The sequence below is a fragment of the Nomascus leucogenys genome, chromosome 6, assembly GCF_006542625.1.
Source record: "Nomascus leucogenys isolate Asia chromosome 6, Asia_NLE_v1, whole genome shotgun sequence".
Taxonomy (NCBI): domain Eukaryota; kingdom Metazoa; phylum Chordata; class Mammalia; order Primates; family Hylobatidae; genus Nomascus; species Nomascus leucogenys.
The window spans coordinates 87,017,069-87,034,245 of NC_044386.1; the positions used below are offsets into that span (position 1 = coordinate 87,017,069).

At 39.0% G+C, this 17,177-nt stretch overlaps 1 protein-coding gene across 3 annotated transcripts in view; it reads left to right on the plus strand.

Annotated features, from left to right (window-relative positions):
- Window positions 1-17,177, plus strand: part of MAP2K5 (mitogen-activated protein kinase kinase 5) — a 261,289-nt gene that overhangs the window by 168,225 nt on the left and 75,887 nt on the right. For all 3 annotated transcript variants that reach the window (XM_030814642.1, XM_030814641.1, XM_030814640.1), the window contains exon 17: window positions 13,441-13,470. In XM_030814642.1, the coding sequence (XP_030670502.1) occupies window positions 13,441-13,470 (30 nt within the window). The remainder of the gene's footprint in view (window positions 1-13,440; window positions 13,471-17,177) is intronic.

Genomic DNA, 17,177 nt, shown 5'->3' on the forward strand with positions numbered 1-17,177 from the left:
TATAGGAAAGTGGGGAGGATGTGATTCTGGAATCCTTGTAATGGGTCCTCCCCTCCCATTGAAGGATGCTTAGGAAAAGAACATGTAACTGTTTCTGTCACTCATTCCCCTGCTTTTCCTCCCTTTTCTGTAATTCTGTCTTGATTTTTTTCCATTGTCTTTTTTTTTTGGGGGGGGGGTGTCTAAAATTGTGTGTAACTTAATGCAAAAGGAGCTGTTAAAATGACCTTTGGCAGATGATGGATTGACTAGTTCAGTCCTTTGCAAGGTCTGTGAAGGGATCCAGCTGTCTCAGATTACCATGCCTAAATGTGCATTTTCCAAGGTTGTCAGTGATTGTAGTGAATGTGAAACTGGCAGACAAAGTGAAGTGTTTCCCACTGAATAAAGCATTGTTGAGTTTGCTTTGTGTTCAGAGCTGTCGGGAACAACCATGAGATTGACAAAACAAGATGGAACAGGTGCTAGCAGTCCCAGCTAAGCATTTTGTTATTTTGATGGATTTCAGACTGATTTTAAAGTTTTTCCAACAGCACATGCTCATATCATGTATACACACAAATACACAGAATTTGAAATTTAAAAATAAGCAAAGTCTTGATATGAAGAATAAAGAAATAGAAGACAAAGCAGGCATTTGACAACCCATTTTCAGATGTTTGAAGGATTGTCAGTGAAGAAGCAGCAAGCTGATCTTTTATGACAAGAAGGCTGAAACTTCTGAGGCTAAAACAAAAGCCAAAAAAAAAAAAAAAACTCCCATGACTTTCTATTCAGTATAAAGAAGGATTTTCTGATGGATAGAACTCTACACTTTCCTCCTCAACAGTGAAATCATTTGCCTTTAGAGGTAAAAATGTCCCATCCCTGGGGACACATAAGTAGGGACTGAATGACTATTTGTCTCAGATTTTTTTCTGTAGAAGAGACAGATAATAAGGTTAGACAAGATGCAGTCATATATTCATTTGGTCACTCAGCAAATATTTTTTTGAGTGCCTAGTATGTGGCAGGCCCTGTGCTAGTCACTGGGGACACTACTGAGAACAAAACTGACAAAATCCCTGCTTTCATGGAGCCTACATTTTAAAAAAGAATACTTGATCATTGTACCTTTTTAGACAAATAAGCGAGTTAGGCTGCATGTGGTGACGCATACCAGTAGTCCCAGCTACTCGGGAGGCTGAGGCAGGAGGATCCATTGAGCCCAGGAGTTTGAGGCTGCAGTAAGCTATGATCATGCCATTGCACTCCAGCAACCGAGCAAGACTCTGACTCTAAAAATAAAAAAGAAAATAAATAAGCAAACAGGATGATATGCTAGGAGTAACTGAGTGGTATTGGATTACTTTTGAGTTGAGCTCTGAAAGATAAGAAGGAACCAGTCTTCTAGTGACATGTCTCAACACTAAAATTCTGAGTCTATGATAATTTTGGGAACCATGTCTGCCAACGTTGCGATATCCAGTGGTGAAAACCGCTGCTCCTAGAAAATTCTCTTATATGCCTTATGTTGTATTTAGAGACTAGAATTTTTTTTAACCTAAAGGGAGACTTTAACTTAAAGAGAGACTTTAGAACTTATTAAATCAGACCACTTCTCTTAGCAGTGAGGAAGCTGGTCTCCAGGGAACTGGGCAGAAGAGGACTGGAATCTGGTCTTCTGATGTGAAATGTAGTGCTCTTTCCTCTCTTCCAAGCTCTTGACATCCTCTTGCTCAGTGTCATTCTAACAAGAAGGGTGACAACATCACACTTTTTTTTTAATGTAACACTTAACAAAGCTATTTGGTATTCATTATCTCTTTCAAGCTTCTCCCCACTCTGAAAAATCAGCAACTTGAAGCATCAAATATTGTTTCACCTTATAAGCATCAAAGTTCCCATTTTGCAAATGAGGAAACTTAGATCCAGATAAGTTAAAGGACTTTTCTAGAAAGGTTAAGTGAATAGCTCAGGCAGCAGCAGTCAAGTATTCTGACTCATGGATTCAAGTCTGCTTCTTCCATTATGCTTTAGAAAAGTAGATCAAGTAGTTTGAAAAAAGAAGAGATGAATGGTAAATGGAACTGAGCAGGAAATCAGATAAAGGAAAAGACAGGTTTACTGTGACTCTGCTGGTCAGTTAAGACTGCTTTTCATAGGATTATACCTTACACTATCCCTGTAGCTGGTTTAGTTTCACCATATTTCAAAATGTGCTAGTTATCTTTCAGAAACTAAGGCCTAGTTTATTTATTAAAAAGAAACACAAATATTAACCTAATCTCCAGTATGTCTACTGTAATAGGAAGTAGGTAGGTAAGGATCCCATCTCATTAGTAAATATTTATCAAGTGCTACCCAGTGTTGGTAGTAAGGGTACAAACTTTGCCCTCAGTGACGCCTTGACTAATAGGAAGAAAGAAAAGTAAAAGTGCAATGGAAACATGTAGAACTGGGCACATGAGAGTGTGGGCTGACATCAGTGTCAGAGAAAGCATTTCAGTTATTGATTACTGCTTAATAAACTACCCAAAATTAGTGGCTTAAAATAACCATTTATTTACTCAGGATTCTATGGGTCAGGAATCCTAGCAAGGCTCAGCCATTCTACGTAGCATCAAAAGCCTTTCATGAAGTTGCAGTTGGGTAGTGGTTAAGGATGGAAGATCCAAGATGACTTCATCTGTGTGTATGATGCTTTGGTGGGGATGGCCAGGAGTGGTTGGGACCCTTCTCTCCCATCTCCCCTTCATGGCTAGCTTAGACTTCCTTTGTGGTGCCTGGTGTTCTAAGCTGTTATTGGAAAAGCTACAGATCCGTTAAGGCCCAACCACAGGATTGTTCCTGCCACATTCTGTTGATCACAATGTAGGTTCCTGATGATGAGGCAACAGGGTCACATTCCAAAAGAGCATCTTGGGCTGTAGATTCTGTTAAAGCCATCACTGGAAGCACAGTACGTTTCAGAAAGCTTCCTAGAAGTGCTGGTATCTAAGCTAAGTTTTGATGAATGGGTTAGATTTGGAGGGCAGTGTTCCAACAGGAGCAGCAGCATGTACAGAGGCCAGAAGTACGAGAATATCAACTGTTTATGACTCCCTTGACTTTGAAATGTCTAGAAATAGAAATGTGAGTGAAGTTGAGCTCAATAGACTAGACCCCAGCACTGATATTTTCTCAAATACCCACAGCTGCATGATTTCAGAGACTGGTTTGGAACTAGAAGCCCCCAAAGCTAGGTCTCTAAGAGACCATTGTCATGATTAGGGGTGCCTGCTGTCAGAGGACACAGGTCAGCATTACACAAACTTTTTAAAAGGGTGTCATTTCTTAATTCTTATTATGAGGATTCAAATGACTGTTGAAGTAAACACATGAGATGGGGTTTGGGGCAGTTAACTCTAATCATTTTTTAAAAATTTTTATGGGGGCTGGGTGCAGTGTCTCATACCTGTAATCCCAGCACTTTGGGAGGCGAGGTGGGTGGATCACTTGAAGTCAGGAGTTTGAGACCAGCCTGGCCGACATGATGAATCCCCGTCTCTACTAAAAATACAAAAATTAGCCAGGCGTGGTGGTACGCACCTGTGATCTGAGCTACTTGGGAGGCTGAGGCAGGAGAATCGCTTGAACCTGAGAGGTAGAGGTTGCAGTGAGCCAAGATCATGCTACTGCACTCCAGCTTGGGCGACACAGCGAGACTCCATCTCAAAAAAAATTTTTTTATGGGTACATAGTAAGTGTACATATGTATGGGGTACATATTTTGATACAGGCGTACAATGTGTAATAATCACATCAGGGTAAATAGGGTATTCACCTCAAGCATTTATCATTTCTTTTTGTTACAAACATTCCAATTATACTTTTAGTTATTTTTAAATGTACAGTAAATTTTTGTTGACTGTAATCACCTGTTGTGCCATGAAATACTAGAATTTTATTCATTCTAACTTTATTTTTGTACCCGTTAATCATCCCCACTCTTCTCCTTGCCAACTACCCTTCCCAGCCTCTGGTAACCATCATTCTACTGTCTATCTCCATGAGGTCAATTCATTTAACTCTAATCTTTTTTTTTTTTTTTTTTTTTGAGACGGAGTCCCGCTGTGTCCCCCAGGCTGGAATGCAGTGGCGCGATCTCAGCTCACTGCAAGCTCCGTCTCCTGGGTTCACGCCATTCTCCTGCCTCAGCCTCCCGAGTAGCTGGGACTACAGGCGCCCGCCAACATGCCCGGCTAATTTTTTGTATTTTTAGTAGAAACGGGGTTTCACCGTGTTAGCCAAGATGGTCTTGATCTCCTGACCTCGTGATCCGCCCGTCTCGGCCTCCCAAAGTGCTGGGATTACAGGTGTGAGCCACCGCGCCCGGCTTAACTCTAATCTTTTTCTTCCTTGGCAACCTTTTAATCTTTAATAAGAAATAAGTCATCTAAATTCATCATAATGGTTAAATATGTGAAAATGGTAGCTACTAATCAGTCTAAGCAGTGAGACGTAAGAGGGCCTTGTCAGTTAAGACCATCAGATCCTAATACTAAAGAGTTTATGTACCGTGTTCATTAAGGTACTGTGGCATAGAAACAAGCAAACCAGGCACCTCCAGGTTGACCAGACTCCAGGAGATATCAGCATCAGGGGATATATCATAATCAACAAATTCTTACTGTCAACCTACTGCAAAATGCTATTTCTGGTGTCATGGAGAACATAAAAGTTTATGATTTATACTTTGCCCTTAAACAAGTTAAAATTTATAAGGCACTAGAAACACAGGAAGATGTAGAACACTGGGAACTGTCACCAGGGAGGATGTGATACCCACTGCCCAGTGAAGGGTATGGGCAGGGAGTGGTATGAAGTTTGTCTACAAAATTGTGGGTAGAGTCTTCTGGGATTAACTCCTGACAGAAGAGGAGAAAAGGAGGAACAATTTGAATCAAGTCCTGAAAGAATAGGTAGGCTAGAAATCTATCTACTCATCTGTTGCAACATCTCAGATTCCAGATAGGAAAACTGCCCTCAGTGTTGCATTTTGAGCTATGCAAACATTCGAAGAACATTCATTTTTCAATTAGAAAAATAAAATGGTTTCTTTCATTAATCATGACTAAACTTTGTCTCTTTAACTCAGAGTCTCTCACGAATTTCCTCTCAGTGCACAGAATACCATGGAAAAAGACCTTTGCCATTGTTTTTAACTGACTTTTAGAGATTTACTTATATACCCAGATATTTTCATTAGTATTCTGTGAGTAGAGCTATTGATGGAAATCAACATGGAATGGTTAAAGTGTCTGTAAAGCTACAAAAGTGGGTATTTTTAAATTGAGGGGTTTTTTCCCTTTTTTATTTATCAATTAGCTGCCTTATACTTACTATGGCCTAGTTAAAATTGTATATTCCATTTAAACACAATATCTAACCAAAAAGTTACTCAGCTAGGGTTTTTGGTCTAATGTAGTATAGACAGATTGATATACACATACACAAACATAAACACACGCATATATATATATACACACATATGCTTATATATACACAAGTATACACATATATACACACACATATGCTTATACATACGTAAGTATATACATACACATACACACACACACACACAAGGAAAAAAAGAAAATGATGCAAGTGAAATAGCATATGGGAGAGGAAGGAGAATTACGTGTTTTGGGACAGCAGGGTTAGAAAGACCAAGGAACATTTAAAGATTCAAAGCAATAGTATTTAGCCTGAAATCTACTTTTTATCATCTTTACCCAACCATCAGAATGAAGAAAGACAGCGTCCAGCTGTAGCAGTAGTTTGGTAGCAGGAGAATTAGACGTAAAGGTACTAGTGCCTGAGGGGTGGGTCATGAATTAATAATTGCTATGTGGCGGATGAGCCCCGTCAGAAGAGCTGAAAATGAGGAAGTTGCCTTGCAGAGCGCTATCAATCACTCAGTGACCATAACTTCCAGTAATTAGTGTATTTTATGGGCCTTTGCTTCAGTGGCTCGAAAGCACATATGCTCCAGTCACAGCTAAACTTTGCTGGAGTAATATTCCAGGATGATTTATCCTCCTGCTGCACTGGGATATAACCCTATATTAGGTGAAGATTGTGAACTAAGCTGCAATAAAGTGTAAGTTTAGGTACAGTTTGCCCAGGTTGAGACCTCAATGTATCACGCTTTTCAGCATTCATGATTAGGCTATAGCAGGCAATCATTTTTAACAGTGAAACAAATAAAGCAATTAAAGGAATAGCATTAGGATATTGTACTTGTGAATTACTGTTGCCCTCTCCCTGTTTAAGTGTCTACTGTAATAAGCCCATTTCTTTTTCTTTTTTAAAAAAACGTACTCTATTAGAAACATTTGTTCGTTTTTTGTTTTTTGTTTTTAAGTTCCAGGGTACATGTGCAGGATGTGCAGGTTTGTTAAGAAATATCTCTAATGCTGTCTTTTCTCCCTTATTATTAATAATCTGGGACAGAATGCAGGACCTTCTGAATGGTAGATAAGTGCTTGATTTATTTATTTGTGCTACTGTTTGGGCTCCTTAAGTAAGTTTATATCAGTGGACTTTGGTGAGGACAAGTAGTTGTTGTTTTTTGTTTTGTTTTTAGTATTGGCACCCGTTAAGGAACACTCCTGATGGGACCCTCACATTTAGGCTCTTTCTACACAAAGAGAAAAACGTTACTTACAAGCTCTCAGAGTACTTGGCATTTTTCGTATAGGCATAATGAGTTACTTGCTGTGGCTCACCCACTGCACTAGAAGTCTATGAAGTCTTTGCAGACAGGGTCCTTTGCCATTGCCAAAACATTTGTAGAGCCCAGTGTTCCTAGGCTCTTAACAAGTTTTGCCACCAACTTACAGTATGACCTTGAGCAAATTAATTAAGCTTCTGGTGCCTCCGTTGGGCCATAATTCTGTTTTTGTTGAAGAAATCCTTAGAGTTTGTAGGAAAGAGTTTGTGAAAATAAGCATAAATTGAATAAGGAAAAAATACCTGTGGGTTCACTATATTCTCTTGAGAGTAAAGTATTTCTTCATCACGTTTAATGATGGTGTCTTTGAATTTCCTTAAATAGACACCAGTGATAAGCTAATTTCACAAGTGTAGATGGAAGGGTGTACACAGTTTGATGCTTTCGTTACATTTATTATCCCATCTTTAATTTGCAGTGTATTATAATATCATACAAGTTAAACAATAACAATAAAACTAATTGTCTTTAATTAAAGTGAATTAGATTTTGATTTTAATATATTTGCTGTGGTGAGTACTGATAATGTGGAGGGTCCCAAAGGTTATTAGGGCATGTTTCTGTTAGGCCTGATGGTGTTAGTAATAATCCTCTTCCTCATAGTTCTAGACATGAACAAATATGTCACTTCATCAGTCTCTGTTACTCGCACTTATGCCCCTCCACAGGGGTTGCAGATTCCACAAGTTATCAGCTAATGGCGTTATACATTAAAAATTGAAGCTTTCCTCACTCTGAGGCCTTTCAAGGCTTTGTTCTTAAGCCCCAGACACTTTGGAGTGCAGCTGCAAACTATAGGCAGAAGATTAAATTAATTTGTAACTCTTTTTTTTTTTTTTTGGTCCTGCATTACTAAATCCTCCACATTTAATTGAAACCCTACTTCAAGACGCTTTGTGTTTCTGTGTTCTTTGTTGTCAGTTTAACCTCCAAAGCACTTTAACACTGGTAAATTGCTGTTATATCCTTTGGATTGTTTTTAAACCATTCAGTAAGAGAACAGTGAAGTTGATACATGGGGAAAAAAGTAAAATCTTAGATTTTGAGGTATTTAATATTTATTATGGTTCTTCACCAGCATAGTTTCAGATGATTTAAACTCTTTCTCTAGGACTGTGTAAATTGGTCTTGGGATGAAATCTCACCTAGGGAATTTTATGTAATCCAGTAGTTAAGTCTGATTTTTTAAAGTTTCCCTGTGTCTGAGTGTTCCAAAGTGGCTGCTGCATTTCTATAAAATGAAGGTTTAACTGCAGCGCACAATCTAAATGCAAAATCCTTAGATGGAAATTTAATTGTGTAAAATGTACACAAGGTAATTAAGAACAAATGTTAGGACATTTCAGACTATAAAGTTGTCTTTCAGCTAGATCACTGGCTATATTGAAAATGCTTATTTTCAATTTGTAGTTATGCCGAGAAACATAGAATATGTCTAAATTCAGAATAAAAAAATCCAGTGCTCTTCAGTAGAACTGTAAATTTAAAACTACTCCCACAACATAGTTGATATTCTGAGTAGGAGACTTGATTACTAAAAGCATGTCTTGAATTTGTGTCCTGCACTTGTTTTCTGGCTACAATGTTTGTTTTCTCTTTATCATTTATGATTCTATGACAATAATTATTTTTATTATCAATAAAAGCCGTTCTGTTGCTTTGTCAATAAATAACTTCTTTTTGTTAAAATACAAAGGTTTTTATCCTGTTGTATATTTGGCAATTGTTATGATCTCTCTTTCACACACAGGCACACATACAAATATATTTGTTATTTAAATTATAAAATCCAACATATTCAAATGCTGCTAACTGAAGAGCATTTTATAGATTGTGGTTGGCCAAGTCAAAGGTCAATAAGATGACACTAAGGAACAGTCCTATTTTTAGGGTGAGGTGTTAGTTATTTAAGTGTATCCCCAACTGGTAAACACTTCAGACCATTCTTTTTCAGCCTTTTACGTAATAAACGTCCCACAACAGAGTCTTCAGCAGTTTGCTAAATCTTAAGTATTTGGAATTAAAGTGTATTTTTTAATTTAACATTAAATAGAATCCCTTATCTCTACCTCCACCCCCCAGCCCCAAATAAATAAAGCTTTTTCAAATCTTTTACGATGTGAGCTGCTCCCCTTGTGGGAATGAAAAGGATATGAGACCCATTTGATGAATTGCTGGCACTTATGTGTGTCTACATTTTTCAGTACACTTTTTTTAAAAAAAAACTAGACTTAAGCTGCCTATATTACATGGTTCTTTTGTAAAGATGATAAAGAGAGCAAAGATTTCTATTGGCTTAGCCCTAATCTATTTGCTTTGTTGTGATTCTTTTTTTTTTTCTTTCCTTTAACTGTTAGCCTATTTATAAATCTAAATCTACATACAAAGGTCATTGGTTGGCTGAACTTAAACCATTTTACTCAGTAAATTTAATTAAGAAAATACAGTGCAACTCATAAGCAAATGAGTTTTTTCCTAGTTTTAAACCAAACCACCCTCTTGAGTGCTGATTGCCTTGCCCGACCCCTGGTGATACAGAAACAGGCAAAATTAAAAAGGACATTAAAGCTTCATTAAATCTGAAACACATTTAGTACAGTGACATATCTGCAGGCCATTTCAGAGAAGATTACATACTCTCTTTTGTAAGTTTCCTAATTTATAATACCTTGACAATAAAAACAGGGGAAATGCAAGTAGATTAATAGACCAGTAGGGGTAAAAGATACAGAATGGCCCCAGGTCTGCCTGTGTGTGAAATATTCACTTGGAGCATATGTTCTCCTTCTTTCCCATAAGGGTCCCATGTTTATTTTGACTTTTGTCAGCCTCATGGAGAACTCGTTCTTTTTTATTTATTTATTTATTTATTTATTTTTGAGTTAGGGTCTCACTCTTGCCCAGTCTGGAATGCAATGGCATGGTCAAGGCTCACTGCAGTCTCTACCTCCCTGGGCTCAGGTGACCCTCCCACCCTAGCCTCCCAAGTAGCTTGGACTACAGACACATGCCACCACACGCCTCTCATTTTTGTAGAGAACTCGTTCTTCATGCAGCTATATCTACTAAGAAACCATTTTCTTTTTTACCTCATCCCAATAGAACTTGATAAAAAGAATTCTAGAGCCTGGCTATATGTTTCCTTCTACTTTTCTATAAGACAAATAGTGAGGAACATAAACACTGTAGCTGCATTAGACCTAGAGGGATAGAGGCATACATAGAAGGCAGCGGTCCTCTCCTGGGGCCTTAAAATGACTGCTTTCAGTGCCAGCCTAATAGTGCACTTGCCAGTTTTCACTGGCATAGATGCCCAAGTCTTTCAACAGCCCAGTGGTGACACTCTGTAAGAGAGGAAGTGATTGTCATCATGCTGCAATTGCAGCGGTACCTACTAGTTAAGATCAAAGAACTGGCCAGGCGCGGTGGCTCATGCATGTAATCCCAGCACTTTGGGAGGCCGAGGCGGGCGGATCACGAGGTCAGGAGATCGAGACCACGGTGAAACCCTGTCTCTACTAAAAAATACAAAAAATTAGCCGGGCATGGTGGCGGGCACATGTAGTCCCAGCTACTCGGAGAGGCTGAGGCAGGAGAATGGCGTGAACCCGGGAGGCGGAGCTTGCAGTGAGCCGAGATTGCACCACTGCACTCCAGCCTGGGCGACAGAGCGAGACTCCGTCTCAAAAAAGAAAAAAAAAAGATCAAAGAACCATTCTCTGTCTTCTAACTCTAAAGAGGTCAGACCTGCAAGATGTCTTACAAGCAGTCCTCCCAGGAACATAGTTAAAAGGTAGGACTGAGGTTCCACAAGATGTCAGGAAATAACACTGAAAGCAAAGCCAGACCCATGAATGATGAGTTCACCAGTTCAAGCACTGGCGCCTATTCCCAAGCAGACTGGTACAGAGAGGCTCCCAGCTGACCAAACTGCACTAAATTTTCTCTCTGTTATCTTGCATGGCATTGTCTTACAGAGCAAACAAATAACATCAGCCATCCTTTTTTACCTTGTACAGTCATGACAGACAGGGCCAAGTAGACGAATGCACATTCCCAAGTTGGCTGGAGCCTGGCCTCTCTGTAGAACCATGACCACTTGCAACCGGAAGCTTTGTGTTGAATTGGGAAGAATTCACATTTTTTTTGCTGTATCTCACTCCGTTTTAAGCCATCCGTTTACCATTGCTTAATTCTTTAAATTGCAAGAACCAATGGTCAGTGTTGGCACCTGCCAGCTAGTTTAGATCTTGACTGTATGTGTGGTGAGCAAGTTTCCTCTGTCTTTAAGCCATGTGAACAGAATTCTTCCATGGTCCCTAATGACATACTGAGCATATACCCAAGTGAATGGCACAATGCCTGTGGAAGGTCTTGAGCTAGAATGTTCTAAGTGTTTTGTAGTAGTTATTAAGCTATTAGCTTTTTTGGGTGTGAGACCCTCCTCTTGCTGGTTTTCTAACTCCAAATGGAAGTATATGCAAAAGTCATAATCCACAGATCACTGTGATACCTGTTAAGTCACTGCAGACTGTTGCAAATGCCTAGTTCACCCATCACAGTAGACCATAGTAATTCCTCCTGAATCAGTGTGCACACTCTGATTGGCCAGAAACAAACTATTTTCAAAATGTAGGGCAAACCTACAAACCTGTATTGCAAGGAGGTGGGGTGGGGACAGAGGATGGGAGAACTGAGTCTCTCCCCTTTCCCTCCCCGTACATAGACAACAAATATAATCACACAAAACTTCGAAAGGGAGTTTGGCAAACATCTACACTCTCTTTCTTTCACCCCATCTTGTGATGTTTTTGTTATGTACAGTGGAAGAGATTAATGATATCCATCAAATGAAATGATGATAGTATACCTATATCTTGAAAATCCATACACATCAGTGTATATTTTGTGTACAAGATATGAGTACAAGGTAATGAAACTAGGTATTCTAAAACATACATATATACACATACACACAAGCATATGTGCAAGCAAGTGTTGGTCTTTTCAAAGTAGTCACCTTACAAGGTCATAATGTTTATTCCTGTTACCTGGCTATTGTTCCTATTGGTTTTAGAACTTTGATAACTTCAGCATATTCATGTCTAAGCAACAAAATATTTAGTTTTTGTACGTGGCTTTGGGTTTTGGTAATATCCGTAGGCTATTCAAACCTTAGTCTACAAATAATTTACATGATGAATAAGCTGAGGGGTATAATTTTAAATCCAAGATAAGGTGCATACTAATAAAATGAAATAGGTATTCTGTTAATTGAAATAATTCTAAAACAATTACAAAAGGAGAATTCAGAAATGTTTGAGCAGTGTCAGTGTCTTTGAAATAACTGCAGAACTTCTCAAGATCTAGAAAGGCAGTTTAATATGCAGGAAGGAACACTGGATTAAGTTGCAAATCTTAGGGTCAGTTCCTAGGCTTCCACTTATTAACTGTTTGGGAGCTACTTCAGTGGGACTCTGGGTTTTAATCTTTGAAGTGGGTTGCTGCTCTCTTAGATCCATTAGTGTTAAAGTCCCTGATGTTGCGATTCTGCTTTGAAAGTAGTTACAAATACATGTAAATGATGTCAGGACTGAGGATGGGCCACATTATAAAATTGCAAAGTTTTGCCACTATTTTCCTTAAATAGGTTTTGGTATGTTTGTTAAATTTTATCTTTTTGGCCAGGTGCAATGGCTTAGCCCTGTAATCCCAGCACTTTGGGAGGCCAAGCCAGGCAGATCACTTGAGGTCAGGAGCTCAAAACCAGCCTGGCCAACATGGTGAAACCCCATCTCTACTAAAAATACAAAAATTAGCTGGGCATGGTGGTGTGCGCCTATAATCCCAGCTACCTTGGGAGGCTGAGACAGGAGAATCACTTGAACCCAGGAGGCGGAGGTTGCAGTGAGCCAAGATCACACCACTGCACTCCAGTCTGGGTGACAGAGCAAGACTCTGGCTCAAAAAAAACAGTTTATATCTTTTTGCTTTATATCAAGCCTATTGCTGGTTGGATCATTTTGTTTTTACAGGTGAGGATTCAAGGATCAAAATTAAGTGACTGGCTCAGAAACAGAGCAGTTTACAAATCAAGCTAGATTGGAAGCTTTCAGACTTAGACCTACAGTTCTGATTTCACAACCTTGATATGGCCATTTTTGCCACTAGTGGGTAGAAAATGGATGAAAAAACTTTAACAAATGGATGAAAATAATGGCGCAGTTTTCAATTTCATAATAATGTCCATTCCCCACTTCCTATGACCCTTCATTTATACTTGTAACTGAAAATTTTGTGGGTTAGTAACAATTAGATGTTCCCATTTTACAAGACGAAAAGCAAAGAGTTTTTACATCTCTGTCTAGAAGAAACTGTTGCACACATGTAAATGTGAATAATGCCCATACAGCTGAGAATATTACTAAGGGAAATCACATAAGGATAATGTTTTGTTATTAAAATTAAAATATTTTATCAGGGATGCAACATCGTCCATTGAAAATGTCCATTCTAAATACAGCTCTTAATGTAATTACAGCAATAATTTAGTTTGTACATTTAAGGTTGTGAACTTTTTTATATTTGCTGGATGCAGTTCTGAAATTTAGTACTTGTCTGTCTTAAGGAGATCTGCCCTGCATGCAAATCTATAACTAGACAAATATTATTTCCTTTCCCAGCTTGCTCTTGGGAGGTTTCCATATCCTCAGGTAAGATTGTTCATTACTGCTGTTTGCCACTGTGACATTCATTCCTATGTATGAAGGTGCAGGGAGCAATTGTGAACATTTGAGCCACATACAAATAAATCTGTCCTGTTAAATTGAAAAGTGATATCTTAAAGGAGTCATTTAGAAATCTCTATTGATTTTTGATTTTTTTAAACTCCTGATTTTTTTCTTCTTGTTAAAGGTTGAGAGTGATCATTGTGCTTTTCCTTTGTGTGACATTCGGGATTTTTTTTTTCCTGGTCCAATACCATGTACTCATTTTGAGGATGGCGGAGAGAGCCAGCCTTTTCTTGATATACTTTTTAAGCTCTTAAATTCACTTAAAATTTTTTGAGTTAAAAGATTAAGACAAAGGGTGAAAGCATCTAATCTAGGTCATTATTTTTGCTAGGCAAATAGGCCCCCAATTTTATGAGTGTAATTTTGAACATATTATTTAAAAATATTTTGCTCCCTCCTGTCTACATTTATAAGAAAACGAAACAGTCCATTATATTAGCATTGCTGACTCTAATCTTTATTAAAATTTCTTTAAGATTTTTATTATAGAAGGGTACTAGCACTAAAATATAAAGCTATTTCGTGGTTTGAAAATGATTCCCCAGTGTGTGGGGGAAATAAGTGAAATGTCTAGAGGGATGAAAAATGAATGGTTTGACTGTTTTCCTCTGGTTGATGTTCACTGTTTTTCTGGCATCTTGGTCTGTACAGGCCGAAGTGCCTAGAGGCATGTCTGATTTAAAGGTGGTGTTGGTCTCTGCTCTTTAAGCATCTATTAACTTGCTATTATTATGCAAATAAGTGTTGTATTACACATACTAATTTATGCATGGTTAGATTATGCAGATGCATCACAAACATGGTTATTGAATAATAGGATGGGGCTCTTTCTCTCTACCATCTTTATAAGCAGTTTTAAGCAAATTCTCCTGGTACCAATGTGGACATTTAAAGACCCTTTATTCAGTGAAATGTCTCTTTTGTATTCTTTTGCTTTCATAGTTAAAGCCATCAGATAAGCCGAAGAGAAATCGTCCAAGTTGTTAGGTTCAAGAGTGTTAGTCCCACTTTTCAAATTCGTGGACTTTTTTGTTTAAATGTAAGCTTTTCCTTATAGAGAAAGTCTAAAATGCAGTTGCTTGGCACGAATGCTGCCATTTAGTGAGATTTTAGTGTATATAGCCTTGCTGCTTAGCTCTAGGTAGGCCATCAAATTAAAATTACATTTTCAGGATTTATAGCTCATTAGAATATTTATCTTGGTAAGCTTCTTATTCTGTCAGTAATTTCTAAACAATTCAGTTTGGCCAATTTGTGAAATCCCCTAAAATTTTGAAAATGAACTCACAACCCCTATACAATATATTTCTCAAACAAACCTTAGTAGAAAACTTATAAGCCATCCAGTAAAAATTCCAAAAGTTGAGAATGTAGCAATATTCTCAAGATTCCTAATGTCTAGAGTAGTTAATCAGTGAGATTTGATGGGTGATGAGTCTAAGAAATGGATTGCCATGGCCAGGTGCAGTGGCTCACGCCTGTAATCTCAGCACTTTGGGAGGCCGAGGCAGGCGGATCACGAGGTCAGGAGATCGAGACCATCCTGGCTAACATGGTGAAACCCCATTTCTACTAAAAATACAAAAAAAAAAAAATTAGCTGGGCATGGTGGCGGGCACCTGTAGTCCCTGCTGAGGCAGGAGAATGGCTTGAACCCGGGAGGCGGAGCTTGCAGTGAGCTGAGATCACACCACTGCACTCCAGCCTGGGCAACAGAGCAAGACTCCGTCTCAAAAAAAAAAAAAAAAAAAAAAAACGAAATGGATTACTGTCACATTTGACAAGTGAAGCACATGAAGGCTGTGGTCGAATTTGAGAAGAGGCTATTTACCTTTGCAGTATGGTTTTCCCGAATGTCTAAATATATCTTAACTTGATTAGTCAAGTGGAAGTTGGAAAATTCTAATACTATGCTGAACTCCCTAGTTAGCAACAACCTTTATGCCAGAGTTGGGGTGGGAAACAACTGTATTCCTTGAATCATGATAGAATGTTGTCACCAAATTGGTACTTCTATCTGAAATAATAGAAGCAGCTTTGATGCCATTAGGCCTAGTTCCTAAGTTTTTCAACAGAAGTTTGGGTGCGTCGTTGCTAGAACCACTAATGACTTTTGGTGGAGTTGGCATTTATTTTACAGGCTTTGTACTATAAGCTGAAGATTGGGAAAGGGTACTTTATAAATGCCCTTCCTACCCCTCCCTTATGCCCTCAAAAAAAGCACACGAAGAAAAATGTGTATTTTTATAGTGTCACAGAGGCTGAGTTATGGAATAACTGTCACAGAGGCTGAGTTATGGAATAACACCTTCTCTTTGGCCCAAGTTATGTCATTTGAACTCCTACCACTCTATGAAATAGCCTCCCCTCATCAATTGGACAAACAGAATGGCTGATTTGCTCACTGTTAAAACTGTGACTGGTTTGGTTTCTTTGAATCCCAAGTGGAGTAGGCAGCAGTGAATCATAGACTCTTAGAGTTGGAAGGGATCTTAGACATCATCACATCAAACTTCTCTACAATGTCTCTGAAAAGCAAACATCCACACTGCTTGAACACTTCCAGTGACAAGAAACTCACTATCTTACAAAGCATCCACAGGGTCAAAGCAATGTTCTATTTATCAAGCTGAGAACTATCTCATCCTAAGTGTCACTCACTAGTCTGATCCTAGAACACATGAAAGCCTTTCATATATCCTTAAGATCACATTGGTTTGATTGTTCCTAGGACTAGGGACAGTGCCAGGGAATTGCTGCTGTGAACCCAAAGTCTAATCAGGGCACCAGACCTGAGTTGTCTTCAGTAGTGGCAAATTGAAAGGAGTGGCCTATTGGAAGAAGCCCTGGACCATGAGCCAGAATATTAGAATTAGGTGCTGCCACAGTCTCACCGCAGGTCTTAATTGTTGCTTTGTAACTCTGAGGTGTCAGTTTCCTCATCTCTAAAATGAGGATTCTAATGCCTACCTCTCCTATCTGATTAAAGGAGGTACGCTGATCAAATGAGACTGTGGATATGAAACCACTCTGAAAAGTACAAAGGGCCACCCATCTGGATCAGATGTTGGGCTGCAGCACAAAACAGAATTTCCCAACTGTCAATCATAGGTTGTAAAAGGATGTTCTTAGCAACATGCCAGCCACAATTGGAGCAGAGTATAAAATGAGCAGAGGGCAAAGTGGGGAGGCGGGGCCAGCTTCAAGACTTGTCTTCCCCCAGCTCAGCTCAGTGCTGCTGACAGCGTCATTAGCAGCCCCTCTTCCTGCTGGTGACACAATGTGTACCCAGTGAGGACGCAGAGAGGGAGGAGTGTTGGGAAGATACTAGGGACAGTCAGTGCCCTGGGAGCAACATAAAGGTTAAAGGGCCGGGTTTTTGTTGAGATAGCCATTCTATATGAGTTTCTTTGTTTTGTGGGTTGGGTCTTTGTTATTTGAAAGCACTGTTTTAGTTTCCTTTAGGCTTTTGGGTTGCATAACTTCCTTGGCATGCAGTTTAGGGTTCTAAAGAAAAAAAACATGAAGAGCACAGTCTTACTACTACTGCCTATAACAGGAAAAACAATGATGTCTTGGCTTCACCTGGCACCTTTCCCACATAGGGTTCCAGTCTCAGGCTGTTA